This window comes from Drosophila bipectinata, chromosome 2R (genome assembly GCF_030179905.1).
Source record: "Drosophila bipectinata strain 14024-0381.07 chromosome 2R, DbipHiC1v2, whole genome shotgun sequence".
Classification (NCBI taxonomy): domain Eukaryota; kingdom Metazoa; phylum Arthropoda; class Insecta; order Diptera; family Drosophilidae; genus Drosophila; species Drosophila bipectinata.
Window position 1 is genome coordinate 22,786,249 of NC_091737.1, and position 12,416 is coordinate 22,798,664.

General features: G+C 39.3%; 7 protein-coding genes across 7 annotated transcripts; 6 read left to right on the top strand and 1 right to left on the bottom strand.

Annotated features, from left to right (window-relative positions):
• Positions 1-16: 16 nt before the first annotated feature.
• On the bottom strand, positions 17-913 carry RpS18 (ribosomal protein S18). Its single transcript, XM_043210397.2, has 4 exons — positions 896-913; positions 776-800; positions 464-649; positions 17-396 (listed from the first exon to the last, which is right to left on the bottom strand). The coding sequence occupies exons 2-4, from the start codon at positions 776-778 to the stop codon at positions 127-129; spliced, it is 459 nt and encodes a 152-aa protein (XP_043066332.2). The 5' UTR covers positions 779-800; positions 896-913; the 3' UTR covers positions 17-126.
• A 127-nt stretch (positions 914-1,040) lies between these two features.
• plu (plutonium) lies at positions 1,041-1,840 on the top strand. Its single transcript, XM_017238201.3, has 3 exons — positions 1,041-1,161; positions 1,215-1,622; positions 1,678-1,840. Exons 1-3 carry the CDS (start codon positions 1,146-1,148, stop codon positions 1,779-1,781), a joined length of 528 nt encoding a protein of 175 aa, XP_017093690.2. The 5' UTR covers positions 1,041-1,145; the 3' UTR covers positions 1,782-1,840.
• Positions 1,841-1,972: 132 nt separating this feature from the next.
• PCNA (Proliferating cell nuclear antigen) lies at positions 1,973-3,148 on the top strand. The gene is made up of 2 exons (XM_017238200.3): positions 1,973-2,283; positions 2,343-3,148. Exons 1-2 carry the CDS (start codon positions 2,176-2,178, stop codon positions 3,015-3,017), a joined length of 783 nt encoding a protein of 260 aa, XP_017093689.1. The 5' UTR covers positions 1,973-2,175; the 3' UTR covers positions 3,018-3,148.
• A 2,112-nt stretch (positions 3,149-5,260) lies between these two features.
• Positions 5,261-6,053, top strand: LOC108122944 (23 kDa integral membrane protein-like). Its single transcript, XM_017237802.2, has 3 exons — positions 5,261-5,512; positions 5,576-5,740; positions 5,799-6,053. Exons 1-3 carry the CDS (start codon positions 5,261-5,263, stop codon positions 6,051-6,053), a joined length of 672 nt encoding a protein of 223 aa, XP_017093291.2.
• Positions 6,054-6,871: 818 nt separating this feature from the next.
• Positions 6,872-7,859, top strand: LOC108123329 (CD63 antigen-like). Its single transcript, XM_017238473.3, has 3 exons — positions 6,872-7,204; positions 7,270-7,434; positions 7,496-7,859. The coding sequence occupies exons 1-3, from the start codon at positions 6,953-6,955 to the stop codon at positions 7,748-7,750; spliced, it is 672 nt and encodes a 223-aa protein (XP_017093962.2). The 5' UTR covers positions 6,872-6,952; the 3' UTR covers positions 7,751-7,859.
• Positions 7,860-7,998: 139 nt separating this feature from the next.
• Positions 7,999-9,988, top strand: Tsp42Ec (Tetraspanin 42Ec). Its single transcript, XM_017238472.3, has 3 exons — positions 7,999-8,332; positions 9,248-9,433; positions 9,497-9,988. The coding sequence occupies exons 1-3, from the start codon at positions 8,273-8,275 to the stop codon at positions 9,941-9,943; spliced, it is 693 nt and encodes a 230-aa protein (XP_017093961.1). The 5' UTR covers positions 7,999-8,272; the 3' UTR covers positions 9,944-9,988.
• Positions 9,989-10,471: 483 nt separating this feature from the next.
• On the top strand, positions 10,472-12,281 carry Tsp42Ed (Tetraspanin 42Ed). The gene is made up of 5 exons (XM_017238390.3): positions 10,472-10,605; positions 11,346-11,537; positions 11,597-11,758; positions 11,820-12,020; positions 12,093-12,281. The coding sequence occupies exons 1-5, from the start codon at positions 10,546-10,548 to the stop codon at positions 12,162-12,164; spliced, it is 687 nt and encodes a 228-aa protein (XP_017093879.1). The 5' UTR covers positions 10,472-10,545; the 3' UTR covers positions 12,165-12,281.
• Positions 12,282-12,416: the final 135 nt, after the last annotated feature.

The following is a 12,416-nucleotide window of genomic DNA, read 5'->3' on the forward strand; positions in this document are numbered from 1 at the left end:
TATAACAAACTTCACATATACTCCGCACTAAAACGTTCCCGTTTCCGTTTTATCTTTTATTTTGTTGTTTATGAAAAAAGTTAAAAGTAGAATCCGGCAATCTCGCAGAGGGAACGTTGCAACAGCTTACTTCTTCTTGGACACACCCACGGTGCGACCGCGACGACCGGTGGTCTTGGTGTGCTGGCCACGGACACGCAGGCCCCAGTAGTGGCGCAGACCGCGGTGGGAGCGGATCTTCTTCAAGCGCTCCAAATCGTCACGGAGCTTGGAGTCCAAGTTGGAGGAGGTCAGCTGCCAGTACTTGCCATCGACGATGTCCTTCTGCCTGTTAAGGAACCAGTTGGGAACCTTGTATTGCAGGGGGTTCGAGATGATGGTGACAACCTTGTCAACCTATAATTTAGGAAGGGTGGGCGTGGGCTTTAGTTTATGATTTGGGTTTTCCATTTCAGCGACTCACCTCCTCCTCGGTGCACTCACCGGCACGCTTGGTCAGATCGACATCGGCCTTCTTCAGGACGATGTTGGAGTAACGGCGACCGACTCCCTTGATGGCAGTCATGGCAATGCCCACCTTGCGCTTACCATCGATGTTCGTATTCATGATACGAAGGATGTGCTGGAACTTCTCTGGGATGACGAGCGACTGCAACAACAAAAAGGAACAAATTAGCAACATCAATACGGCATTTTGCAACAAACATGGCCGTGCATAGGGAAGCACCTCTTCTCGCTATGTACACCCGAAATTTCATTGCCCCCAGACACTTACCATTTTGATCTATTCCACGTCGGATCTGGAGGATAAGAAAAACAGTTTATTTACAATAAAAGCGCTTAGAATGGTTTAAAATAAAGAAATAAAGGGAAAAGCCACGTGGGGCGTACGTACCTAGACGAAACGAGAGGTTAAAAAGAAAGAGACCAAATTTGATGCCAGGTTAAATGGCAAAAAAGGCTAACCAGGGCTGCCATAAGGGTTCGATAGTTAGGATCTCATTTCCAACGATAGTTGGTAACACTTCCCAGTCTATCGAAAAAAAAGAATGTGACCGTTGAGGAGAAATTCAGTTAGGGCTAAAACTGGCTTAATAAATGTAGCATTTAAGCTTTTTTAAAACTCCCGTTATAAGCGAATAAATATGGGCGAATTAAATGGTAATAAAAGAAATTTTAGTTTGGCAATGTAACATTTTTTTTTGTCAACAAAGCTCTCAGTTGCGTGGGACAGAATGACCTCGTTTCCTTGCGTATTGTCTGCACCCTGGCACAAAACAAGCGAAATAAGCTAAGCTTGGAGGATATGGACGGCTATGGAAACACCGCCTTGCTTAAGGCTTGTTATCTGGGAAGATTCGAGTGTGCTCGCACTCTTCTTCATTTCGGTGCGAATATATTTGCTGTTAACTATTTTGGACAAAATGCTCTTACCTTGGCCACTTGCGCTGGCCATTTGCCATTGGTCCAAGAGCTCTTGTGCAGGCGATCTTACAAGGACTTCAATCGGTCCTCCTTGATTCCAGCTTTATGTGTGGCCGTAATGAAAAAACATGCTGATTTGGAAAAATATTTCATCGGACTGGATCCGGTTGGTGTTCATAGCACTCAAACCGTTCATGGTGGGTCATTTAAACTTATTTCCACTTATTAGGTTAATAATACTTGTTGTTTCAGGGCTGGGAGTAAGCGACCTTAAGAAAATGATAACTGAAGCAGATAGACTCAATAAGCGTCGGCATCCTCCGTCACCAACTTTTCTTAATTGCAAATTTCGTTAATCAAATGTGTTTTATGTATTGGAATTTATTTATTTTAAAATGTATTGCATTGAAGTGAACTATTTGTATTATTTAGTGTGGGAAAACGCTAAAATCGGGAAATTTGGCAACTCCTATATTATCGACCAGCTGTTATCGATATCATCACAGGCTTTTCACATCCCTATCCCGCTCATTTCGCGCGCCTGATTACTAAAAATTTGCACACGTTCTTCATTCATTTAAAGATCACTGAACAGTCAGCATTCTAAGGCCTTCAGGAGCGACTTTCTTGGCTTAATCTGTCGATAATTAGTTACAGCGTCCTCTCTTGTAAGCCACTGAAAAAGGCCTAGCGTTTCGCGCGTTACATATTCTGAGAATTTCCACTAAATAACAACCAAAAGAAGCAAACATGTTTGAAGCTCGCCTGGGACAAGCCACCATTCTGAAGAAGATCCTAGATGCCATCAAGGATCTGCTCAATGAGGCCACCTTTGATTGCAGCGATTCTGGCATTCAGGTAAGTGTCGTGTTAGCATCTATAAGGGAAAACCACTAAAAACCCTTTTTAACCCACAGTTGCAGGCCATGGACAACTCTCATGTGTCCCTGGTATCGTTGACCCTCCGGTCCGATGGCTTCGACAAGTTCCGCTGTGATCGCAATCTGTCCATGGGCATGAACCTGGGTAGCATGGCCAAAATTCTCAAATGCGCAAACAATGAAGACAACGTAACAATGAAGGCCCAGGACAATGCCGATACAGTGACCATTATGTTCGAGTCGGCAAACCAGGAGAAGGTTTCCGACTATGAGATGAAGCTAATGAACCTCGACCAGGAGCACCTGGGCATTCCGGAGACTGATTTCTCCTGCGTGGTCCGTATGCCGGCGATGGAGTTTGCGCGCATTTGCCGCGATCTTGCCCAGTTCAGCGAATCTGTGGTCATCTGCTGCACCAAGGAGGGCGTCAAGTTCTCGGCCAGCGGCGATGTGGGTACCGCTAACATCAAGTTGGCTCAAACTGGATCCGTCGATAAGGAAGAAGAGGCCGTCATCATCGAGATGCAAGAGCCTGTTACCCTCACCTTTGCCTGCCGCTACCTGAACGCCTTCACAAAAGCCACTCCATTGTCCACTCAAGTGCAGCTGTCGATGTGCGCAGATGTCCCGTTGGTGGTGGAGTATGCTATTAAGGATCTGGGTCACATACGCTACTACCTGGCGCCCAAGATTGAGGACAACGAGACATAAGCCAGAGGGACAGCCTTTTCATATTTATTCTCCCGCTCGTAATCACTCATCCCCTTACGTACTATTCATTCCTATGTTTTAAGATAAAAATTCAGTTTTGATTCAATAAAACCTGTATTGTGTAATGTTAATGATTGGTCTTTGTTTATTGGAATTTAATGTAAAGCGAAGGATATATTCTAGATTTTTCGTTAGAACTTAAATGATTTCTGGATCGATTCGCCACAATTATGCATCAAAATCCTGAGACAAAATATTTTTTCAATTTTTTGTCCATTTTTCTGATGGGGTCCCTTGAAAATGCGGTTTTCCCCTATAGGGTCCACAGTGATGGCTATATCTTCCCCAATTCTCATCCGATTCTCAAAAGGAGTACCTTAAACGATTTCTGGATCGATTCGCCACCATTCTGCATCAAAATCCTGAGACAAAATATTTTTTCAATTTTTTGTCCATTTTTCTGATGGGGTCCCTTGAAAATGCGGTTTTCCCCTATAGGGTCCACAGTGATGGCTATATCTTCCCCAATTCTCATCCGATTCTCAAGCGGAGTACCTTAAACGATTTCTGGATCGATTCGCCACCATTCTGCATCAAAATCCTGAGACAAAATATTTTTTAAATTTTTTGTCCATTTTTCTGATGGGGTCCCTTGAAAAGGGCCTGCCATGGCCTGCAGCTGTGGGTTAACAAGGGCTTTAGTGGTTTTCCCGAATAGATGTCCTTTTTTCTGATGGGATCCCTTGAAAATGCGGTTTTCCCCTAAAGGGTCCAGTGTGATGGCTATATCTTTCCCAATTCTCATCCGATTCTCAAGCGGAGTACCTTAAACGATTTCTGGATAGATTCGCCACCATTCTGCATCAAAATCCTGAGACAAAATATTTTTTTTTGTCCATTTTTCTGATGGGATCCCTTGAAAATGCGGTTTTCCCCTATAGGGTCCACAGTGATGGCTATATCTTCCCCAATTCTCATCCGATTCTCAAGCGGAGTACCTTAAACGATTTCTGGATAGATTCGCCACCATTCTGCATCAAAATCCTGAGACAAAATATTTTTTCAATTTTTTGTCCATTTTTCTGATGGGATCCCTTGAAAATGCGGTTTTCCCCTATAGGGTCCACAGTGATGGCTATATCTTTCCCAATTCTCATCCGATTCTCAAGCGGAGTACCTTAAACGATTTCTGGATCGATTCGCCACAATTCTGCATCAAAATCCTGAGACAAAATAGTTTTTCAATTTTTTGTCCATTTTTCTGATGGGATCCCTTGAAAATGCATCCCTTCTGCATCAAAATCCTGAGACAAAATATTTTTTTTTGTCCATTTTTCTGATGGGATCCCTTGAAAATGCGGTTTTCCCCTATAGGGTCCACAGTGATGGCTATATCTTTCCCAATTCTCATCCGATTCTCAAGCGGAGTACCTTAAACGATTTCTGGATCGATTCGCCACCATTCTGCATCAAAATCCTGAGACAAAATATTTTTTAAATTTTTTGTCCTTTTTTCTGATGGGATCCCTTGAAAATGCGGCTATCCCCTATAGGGTCCACAGTGATTGCTATATCTTCCCCAATTCTCATCCGATTCTCAAGCGGAGTACCTTAAACGATTTCTGGATCGATTCGCCACCATTCTGCATCAAAATCCTGAGACAAAATATTTTTTCAATTTTTTGTCCATTTTTCTGATGGAATCCCTTGAAAATGCTGTTTTCCCCTATAGGGTCCACAGTGATGGCTATATCTTTCCCAATTCTCATCCGATTCTCAAGCGGAGTACCTTAAACGATTTCTGGATCGATTCGCCACCATTCTGCATCAAAATCCTGAGACAAAATATTTTTTCAATTTTTTGTCCATTTTTCTGATGGGATCCCTTGAAAATGGGGATTTGAAAATTGATGAATATAAGGAATTAATAAATTTGTTATAAAAATGGACCTATATTAAATTGATTTTGAAATATATCCAATTATTTATATTTAGACAAACCAACGAAAAAGACCGTTAAATCTCTTGTTAAATCAATAACAATAAATAATCTTGTATCTGGGATAGTACCTAGATTATATGACCCTTCAATACATATCATATGGGAAATACTACGTAACATGGCTTTTTATTAGGATGATAAGATGAGAGGCGAACATGAATCATTCGGTCCGAGTTTAGTGCCATTTAGTTAGCTCACTTAACCAGACGGATTTTCAAAAACGAACTAAAAATCAAAGAACATGAATAATTGCCTATCATCGTTTTTTAAGTACCTTTTGTACTTTCTCAATCTGGTCTTTGTATTCAGTGGAGTTTTCCTAATAGTTTTTGGTGCTTTAATGTTAAATGGTTTAGGAAATTTTACAAAATTCGATGGAGCGACTGTTGTTACTTTTCCAATTACCTTTATTGTCATTGGTAGCGTCACCTTCTTGGTGGCATTCTTCGGATGTTGTGGCACTATTCGCGAAAGTGCCTGCCTCACAAAAATTGTAAGCATAGTCCTTAAAATTCTCGGAGATGCATGAGTATTCGGAATCCCTAACTTTTTCTAGTATGCCATCTGTATGTTAATACTTTTTGGTCTGCAAATGGCGCTTTCGATTTGGTTGTTTGTGGAAAAGGATACATTTTTAGACTTTATGAGTGGTATTGTGGATAAGGCCTGGAGAAGCAACGATGAGGCCCATGGATACCCTATGGACGCTCTTCAAATAGCCGTAAGTTTGTACAGAACAAGCCAAAATGATTTATTTATTTCTTATTTTTAATTGGCAGCTAAAGTGTTGCGGTAATGAGGATTACAAACAGTATGGTGGACACGTACCAGCTTCTTGTTGTGGCTACGAAGATCGCCTTCAGGAGTGCTCGGAACACATATACAGTCATCGACCTGGTTGTAATGATGCGTTTCTCGATTTCTGGATCTCCCATATGGACGTCGTCCGGTTAAACAGCCTAATCATTGCTCTTTTTCAACTTGGCATATTCTTTATTTCTTGCCATTTGGCCCGAGCCATGAGGTGGAATTAATATTTGAATTATCAATTAAAAATAATAAAGAAAATTAAAATTGATTAACGAAATTAACCTTAAAATCTAAAATTAATTTTTCCTGAATGTTTACGTCATTTGCGTCATGATTTTACGAATTAAGTATACGCCCGGTTGTCGCTCCTATATAGGCTACATTTTTATGTATTTATGAGCCATATTCCATAGAACTAACCTATCATTCGAGAATATTTAGTTGGTTTGTGGAGGTGAATCTAATCTACATAAATACTATTTTATTTGTGAAGGCAATCAATGGCTATTGACTTACTTATATCAAAAATATTTCGTACAAAAACAAACCTAATCAATATAAAAATCCTAATCGTGCTGCCAATGTTTGGAGTGTACTCGCCAAAAATTTTATTATGGGATTGATAGTCCCTGGAATAGGTTATGATAACCTGGGGGACTCACGCGGAAACGGTGGCCAACAGAAAGTTTCTTATGAGTCAGCTCTAAGGTCCGTGATAAGGGCGAACTTGGGATGTGTCCAAATCGTGAATGATTCATCTTAATGAGGACCAACGCCCCCACAGATTCAATTTCATGAATGCTCCAAAGGTATATGTGATTCACAGAGATTATCAGGTACATTTTCGGGTGGTACAAGCTTTGGGGTCTAGTCCATATCTTCCCGGGTGCAATGTGATAAGATCCATTGAACGACTTTGTCAAGTACATAGAGGAGAGAACTCTCTGGGCAAACACATTGGAAACTTTATGGCCGAGATAAGCAACGCCTCTGATAAGAAGAGTGCCTTGAATGGGCTTTAATAGGCCGGTTGTGGCCGGGAGACAGTTCAGTTTTACGAATTTAGTCGCAACGAACGGATTATCCCGCTAACGAACGAAAAGAAAACCAAAAATCCAGCAAAATGAATTGTCTATCCGCGATGTTCAAGTACTTGCTGTACTTCCTCAATCTAATCTTTGTGGCCGGAGGAATTCTGCTCATAGTGGTTGGCTCTATCATGCTGTCCACCATGGGCAACTTCACCGCCTTTGATGGAGCTGTCAACACGCAGACGATCCCGATCACCATCCTCGTTCTGGGCTGCGTCACCTTCGTGGTGGCCTTCTTCGGATGCTGTGGAACCATTAGGGAGAATGCCTGTTGCACTACCATTGTAAGTGACAAATGGCAGTAAAGTTAAATTGTATTTTTACTGACCAGCAATTTTCCTCTTTTCAGTACGCCATCTGTATGCTGATCCTCTTTGGTCTGCAACTGGCGTTGTCGATCTGGATCTTTGCGGCAAACGACAAGTTCCTGGCCAGCATGGGCAAGGTGGTCGACAAGGCCTGGGACGAGAATAATGCCGCCCAGGGCTACCCCATGGATGCCCTCCAACTGGCTGTAAGTATAGATATAATAAAAATGATACAAACTCGTGCTAATATATTGATTTCGAATCTAGTTCAAGTGCTGCGGTAACTCCGGATACGAACAATATGGTAGCGCTGTCCCTGCCTCCTGCTGCGGATACAAGGACCGGACCAGGGTGTGCGAGGCCGAAATTTACACTCAAAGGATCGGATGCCAGGAGGAGTTCGTCGACTTCTGGGCCTCCAACACTGACATCATTCGGTGGAGCAGTCTGATTATTGCCCTCTTCGAGTTGGGCATATTCATCATGTCCTGCTGCCTCGCCAGCGCGATGCGGAAGCGCTAAATCGGTAGTCTGATCCATCACTTCAGAGAATTACGTTACTAGCATAAATTCAAAATCACAACTCCATCACTCGCCGTAAATAAAACCAACTAGATTAAGATCAATGAAATATTATTGCTTTATGCGCTGTCTATTGTTGGCTACTGCCTATCTTATCGGGTCAAGTTGATGTTTTTCCCGAAAACTATATACTTATCAGTTGATAAGGCCACCGCCCCGGTTCTGAGATCAATTGCCCTCAGAAATGAATCACTTCCATATGGCAATTATTATCGATTTCCCCGCAAAATGCCGCCATTATCTATCCTTCTTCTGAGCCATGATTATGATAACAAACTTTGGGGTATCTTTCTGATATCGCTGGTGTCTGTTGGCCAAGTTATAAATGGTAGCCCAGTGGAGGTCTACTCCAATCGAACGAAAGTAAACGACGCGTAAACGCGATAAAATCTGATCAAAACTCTGGAATAAAACTACACTTTGTAAAATAACTAAAAAGGATAAAATTCAAAAGTCTTCAAAATGGGTTGCCTATCTGGAATAGTTAACTTTATTTTATACATTGTTAATGTTGTGTTTTTGGTGAGTTATAAATTGGAAAAACATGATAAATAAAGTGACATTAAATAATTATAAAATAGTGGAAATAAATTATTAATGAGTTACTACTGCAGTTTTTAAAAAGTTGTGTTTTCATTCTTCTCAAAAGAAACCTTATTTTTTAACTGACTTTAAGGAATATAAAATAAATATAAATAATAAATATTGTTTAACAGTGTATACATGCTTAAATTTATTATTCTGAAAATATTCCCAATCTAAAGCCAGACAGAGATAAAAATAAATCCAGGAAGTGAAATTGATCTCTTAATGAATTTAATTAAAATAAGATAAGACTTTGTTAGGTCCTATATTAAAGATATATTAAATTCTTATAGAATTTAATGTATAATACTTATAAAATATTAAATTCTTTCTGAAAAAATTTCCTTCTTAAGAACTATTTAAGATTTAAAATCTTAAATTAAGTTTTTGAATTACCGCAGTTAGCACTATTCTAAGTCTTACATCAGCGTTTGAAAATAAATAAGAAACTCAAAAAATTCCCTATTACTCATCGGTCGTTTCGATGTCTATATTTCCTTGTCATGAGGTTTATCATTATTATTAATGGACATTTGTTGGTAAAGAAAAAAATATTATTGTAATATTATTGACACACACCTATTTTATCAGTTAATTGACATATCGGTTTTTTTTTTGTAGTACATTTTTATAAAAGTAAAGTAAAGACTTTAAGTATATATGTATATGTATGTGTTCAGTTATAATTTATAAATCTATAAACCTACTATTGATTTATAAGCAATTTAAACGTAATATTATTATACCCTTGTCGAGGGCATTGTAACTTTGGTCAATCCTATAATATTTTTGATCAGGACCTCCTTCTGAGTCGATATAATCAAATCAAACATATCATTCTTGTATTTCTAGATCGTCGGCATCCTTCTGATCGTTTTGGGATCGATTATGTTATCCGATCTCAGTCATTTCAATGGCTCGGGTGAAGATCCAAACACTATTCCCATTTGCATTACTGTCCTGGGTGGCCTTATATTCGTGGTGTCCTTCTTTGGATGCTTTGGAATTTTCAAGCAGAGCGCTTGCATGACAGGAGCTGTAAGTAAAGCATCCTTTTTTTTAATATTTCCAATTATAAAAACAATTTATTCACTTTTCTAGTACACCAGCATGATGTTTGTGCTCTTCATCCTGCAATTGGTGCTAACTTGCTGGGTATTTGTGAACCGGAACGCATTTTTGGGCGACATGAGTAACCTGGTGAGCAACCTGTGGAATAATAAGGATTACACCGCCATGGGCTTATTGGAGGACGCGTTTGGTTGCTGTGGTAATACTGGATACTCAAACTATAATTCTGTCAATCTGCCTGTACCCGGAACCTGCTGCGGATACTTGGATCGCTCCAGCACTTGCATGGACTCCTACGTCTACCAATCACGACCCGGCTGCAATTCGAAGTTTACGGAATTCTGGTACGACAACATGGACATCATCCGCTGGTCTGGCCTGGGAATCTGCATTTTCGAACTTGTGGTTTTCCTGATCGCCGGTGCCTTGACGAACTGCATGCGTAGACAGAATGCAGGGGGCCAGGCTTACGCCTAAATATCCACAATACACAGATACATAAATTATTTCTTTTTCTTTCAATTTCTTTCCATTTCTTCTAATAAAAATATAACTTGATAAAAAACAATCTGTTGGTCAAAATATATTATTGCCTTGGAATATTTTTTAGAATCTAGATCCTAAAATGTTTGAATGCAAATATCAAGGTCACAAAAGAAACTCTCTAAGCATGTTTTCGAGTGTTTGATTTTTGAGCTTAGATCTATAGAATTAAAGGGCAAAATAAAATTCCTCTTTAACCGAAAAAATTACAAAGCATTTCTGCATTTGATGTGCATTTTGGTTGGTTCGCCTGTTTTGCCGAAAACAAAAATATATTTTAAAATAATATAGTATTTTTTTAATTCTCCATTTACCTTTTAAAAAATATCCTAAAAGTAGGCAACATATCGAGCTGATTTATATGGTGGAAAAAAATGTCGCTCTCGAACTAAATAATTTCGAAAAGCTTTTTTTGCGATAAGAATCGCACTTATAAAAACAGTTAAGGGGGAAAACTTTCCAGTAACGATTGATCAACCAAACAAGCTACAACGAATAGTGTGTTCTACCGGCTAAATACCAATAATAATATAATCATGGATTGCGGTGGGGTTTTTGTGAAATATGTGTTGTTCATATTCAACATATTGTTTGTGGTAAGCAAAAGTTTTCACAAGGGTTGGACAATAGTTTTCAACGTTAGCGAGTTTTGCAAACATAACCCTTGGCTCTGCTTCTATATCTTATCGGCGAAGCAAAGACAAATTAAATCTTCAGGCTCAAGACTCCTCCGTGGATATCGCTCTCGAAAGTTATCTTATCTGGAAACTGGTTAAAGTGGTTAAAAACGTAGAATTCTTTAAATAAATCATCGCATGCCAATGCCGAACGTAATTACGGCTAATGGGCTGAAACTTTTTAGGAAAACACACTGTACCTCAGGGAGATAACGGGAATGAGTAATACTTGATAGTAGATATGTACACTTGTATGTATTCAGTCTCTAAAAAATATGAAAGAGAACAAAAATGCAATTGCGAAAGGGGATTATTTATTGTACATTCAGATCAGAAAAGCAGTCGGAAATTGCTCTCCCACCGCAATAAAATCCCTTTCAAACTAGGTTAAAATCATGTGACGAATGCACCTAAAATTCTAAATACTTTAGATATCCCTGTTGTTAGTCATACCATTTAAATGTACTCAGTATTTACTAAGTACTAGTGAGTCAATGGGCTTATTATTCATTTCTTCAGAATTCTTTCCAAAAACAAAACTTTAAAAGTAAAAAGGATGAGGGTCTTGCCTATATGATAACCGATACTTATTCGATTTCCTCTTGTTCTTTTTTTTTAAAGCCTAACACTAACTTTGATTTTTCGTTTATTTTTTGCAGATATGTGGCGTTTTACTCATCACCTTTGGGTCTATAATGGTAGCATCCATTAAGGATTTCTCGAATGTCGGAGAAACCTTCACTGCCAACAGTGTGGCCATCATTATCCTGGTCCTGGGCTGCCTCATCTTTCTGGTCGCCTTCATGGGATGCTGCGGAGCCATTCGTGAGAATGCCTGCTGTCTGACAACGGTAGGAAGTCTGCCTTAATCCTTGGTTCCTTGTTTTTAATTTAAATTTGATTTTTCTAGTACTCCTCTGTGATGATGGTGCTGTTAGTCGGTCAATTGGCCCTAATCATTTATGTATGGATTGACCATGTACAGATTCAGCAATCTCTGGAAAAGATTGTCCAGACAATCTGGGACCAGCGAAAATCTGATTCCCTCCTATTGGACACTCTGCAACGATCGGTAAGATATTACCTATCTTTAAATAAACTTAAGGATTAACTATATGAAATACTTTTTACAGTTCAAGTGTTGCGGTCTGAAGAGCTACGTTGATTATGTGTCTGTAACTTTTCCTGCCTCCTGCTGCGACTCTCCCTCCAATAGTACGTGCTCAATCACACAGGTAACTGGAAGACCTGGATGTCTTGGAGCTGTTGATACCTTCTGGGACACGAACGTCAATATCATCAAATACGCGGGTCTGGGCGTGACCGCCATTGAGGTAACTAACCGAAGCCTTTTTTAAACCGAGAAGAATTTTTGTTTTAAAAATATTTTTATTTTTTTATTTTAGCTTGTGGCTTTCATTTTCGGGTGCTGTCTGGCCAATCAGACCCGAAACTCACAGAGACGCCAGAACTACTAAGCGCTGAGGAGTGTATTTATTAAATATTAATATTATCCCATTAAATCGAGTAAAAATATAACTATGTTATAAATGTAATAAATGGGATCACCAATTATGGGATAAAGAATCTAAAAAGGGATCTTGTAACTTTTAGGAGGTAGGGATGATTTAATTTAAATAGTTAGCATATTGAACTAATAAAAACCGGTAGCTATCAACCAAAATATCAAAACATTAAACTATGTCTATGGTGTAGTTTCGAAAAAACGT

What these genes read in the sequence shown, in the direction of transcription:
- RpS18 (XM_043210397.2), bottom strand. An exon ending in GTGAGTGCACCGAGGAGGAG is followed by an intron (nt 397 to 463) that starts GTGAGTCGCTGA and finishes CCTAAATTATAG; the next exon opens with GTTGACAAGGTTGTCACCAT.
- plu (XM_017238201.3), top strand. An exon ending in TAGCACTCAAACCGTTCATG is followed by an intron (nt 1,623 to 1,677) that starts GTGGGTCATTTA and finishes TTGTTGTTTCAG; the next exon opens with GGCTGGGAGTAAGCGACCTT.
- PCNA (XM_017238200.3), top strand. Translation starts at nt 2,176, where the DNA reads ATGTTTGAAGCTCGCCTGGGACAAGCCACCATTCTGAAGAAGATCCTA. An exon ending in GCAGCGATTCTGGCATTCAG is followed by an intron (nt 2,284 to 2,342) that starts GTAAGTGTCGTG and finishes TTTAACCCACAG; the next exon opens with TTGCAGGCCATGGACAACTC.
- LOC108122944 (XM_017237802.2), top strand. Translation starts at nt 5,261, where the DNA reads ATGAATAATTGCCTATCATCGTTTTTTAAGTACCTTTTGTACTTTCTC. An exon ending in GTGCCTGCCTCACAAAAATT is followed by an intron (nt 5,513 to 5,575) that starts GTAAGCATAGTC and finishes AACTTTTTCTAG; the next exon opens with TATGCCATCTGTATGTTAAT. An exon ending in TGGACGCTCTTCAAATAGCC is followed by an intron (nt 5,741 to 5,798) that starts GTAAGTTTGTAC and finishes TTTAATTGGCAG; the next exon opens with CTAAAGTGTTGCGGTAATGA.
- LOC108123329 (XM_017238473.3), top strand. Translation starts at nt 6,953, where the DNA reads ATGAATTGTCTATCCGCGATGTTCAAGTACTTGCTGTACTTCCTCAAT. An exon ending in ATGCCTGTTGCACTACCATT is followed by an intron (nt 7,205 to 7,269) that starts GTAAGTGACAAA and finishes TCCTCTTTTCAG; the next exon opens with TACGCCATCTGTATGCTGAT. An exon ending in TGGATGCCCTCCAACTGGCT is followed by an intron (nt 7,435 to 7,495) that starts GTAAGTATAGAT and finishes TTTCGAATCTAG; the next exon opens with TTCAAGTGCTGCGGTAACTC.
- Tsp42Ec (XM_017238472.3), top strand. Translation starts at nt 8,273, where the DNA reads ATGGGTTGCCTATCTGGAATAGTTAACTTTATTTTATACATTGTTAAT. An exon ending in TTGTTAATGTTGTGTTTTTG is followed by an intron (nt 8,333 to 9,247) that starts GTGAGTTATAAA and finishes TTGTATTTCTAG; the next exon opens with ATCGTCGGCATCCTTCTGAT. An exon ending in GCGCTTGCATGACAGGAGCT is followed by an intron (nt 9,434 to 9,496) that starts GTAAGTAAAGCA and finishes TCACTTTTCTAG; the next exon opens with TACACCAGCATGATGTTTGT.
- Tsp42Ed (XM_017238390.3), top strand. Translation starts at nt 10,546, where the DNA reads ATGGATTGCGGTGGGGTTTTTGTGAAATATGTGTTGTTCATATTCAAC. An exon ending in ATGCCTGCTGTCTGACAACG is followed by an intron (nt 11,538 to 11,596) that starts GTAGGAAGTCTG and finishes TGATTTTTCTAG; the next exon opens with TACTCCTCTGTGATGATGGT. An exon ending in TGGACACTCTGCAACGATCG is followed by an intron (nt 11,759 to 11,819) that starts GTAAGATATTAC and finishes TACTTTTTACAG; the next exon opens with TTCAAGTGTTGCGGTCTGAA.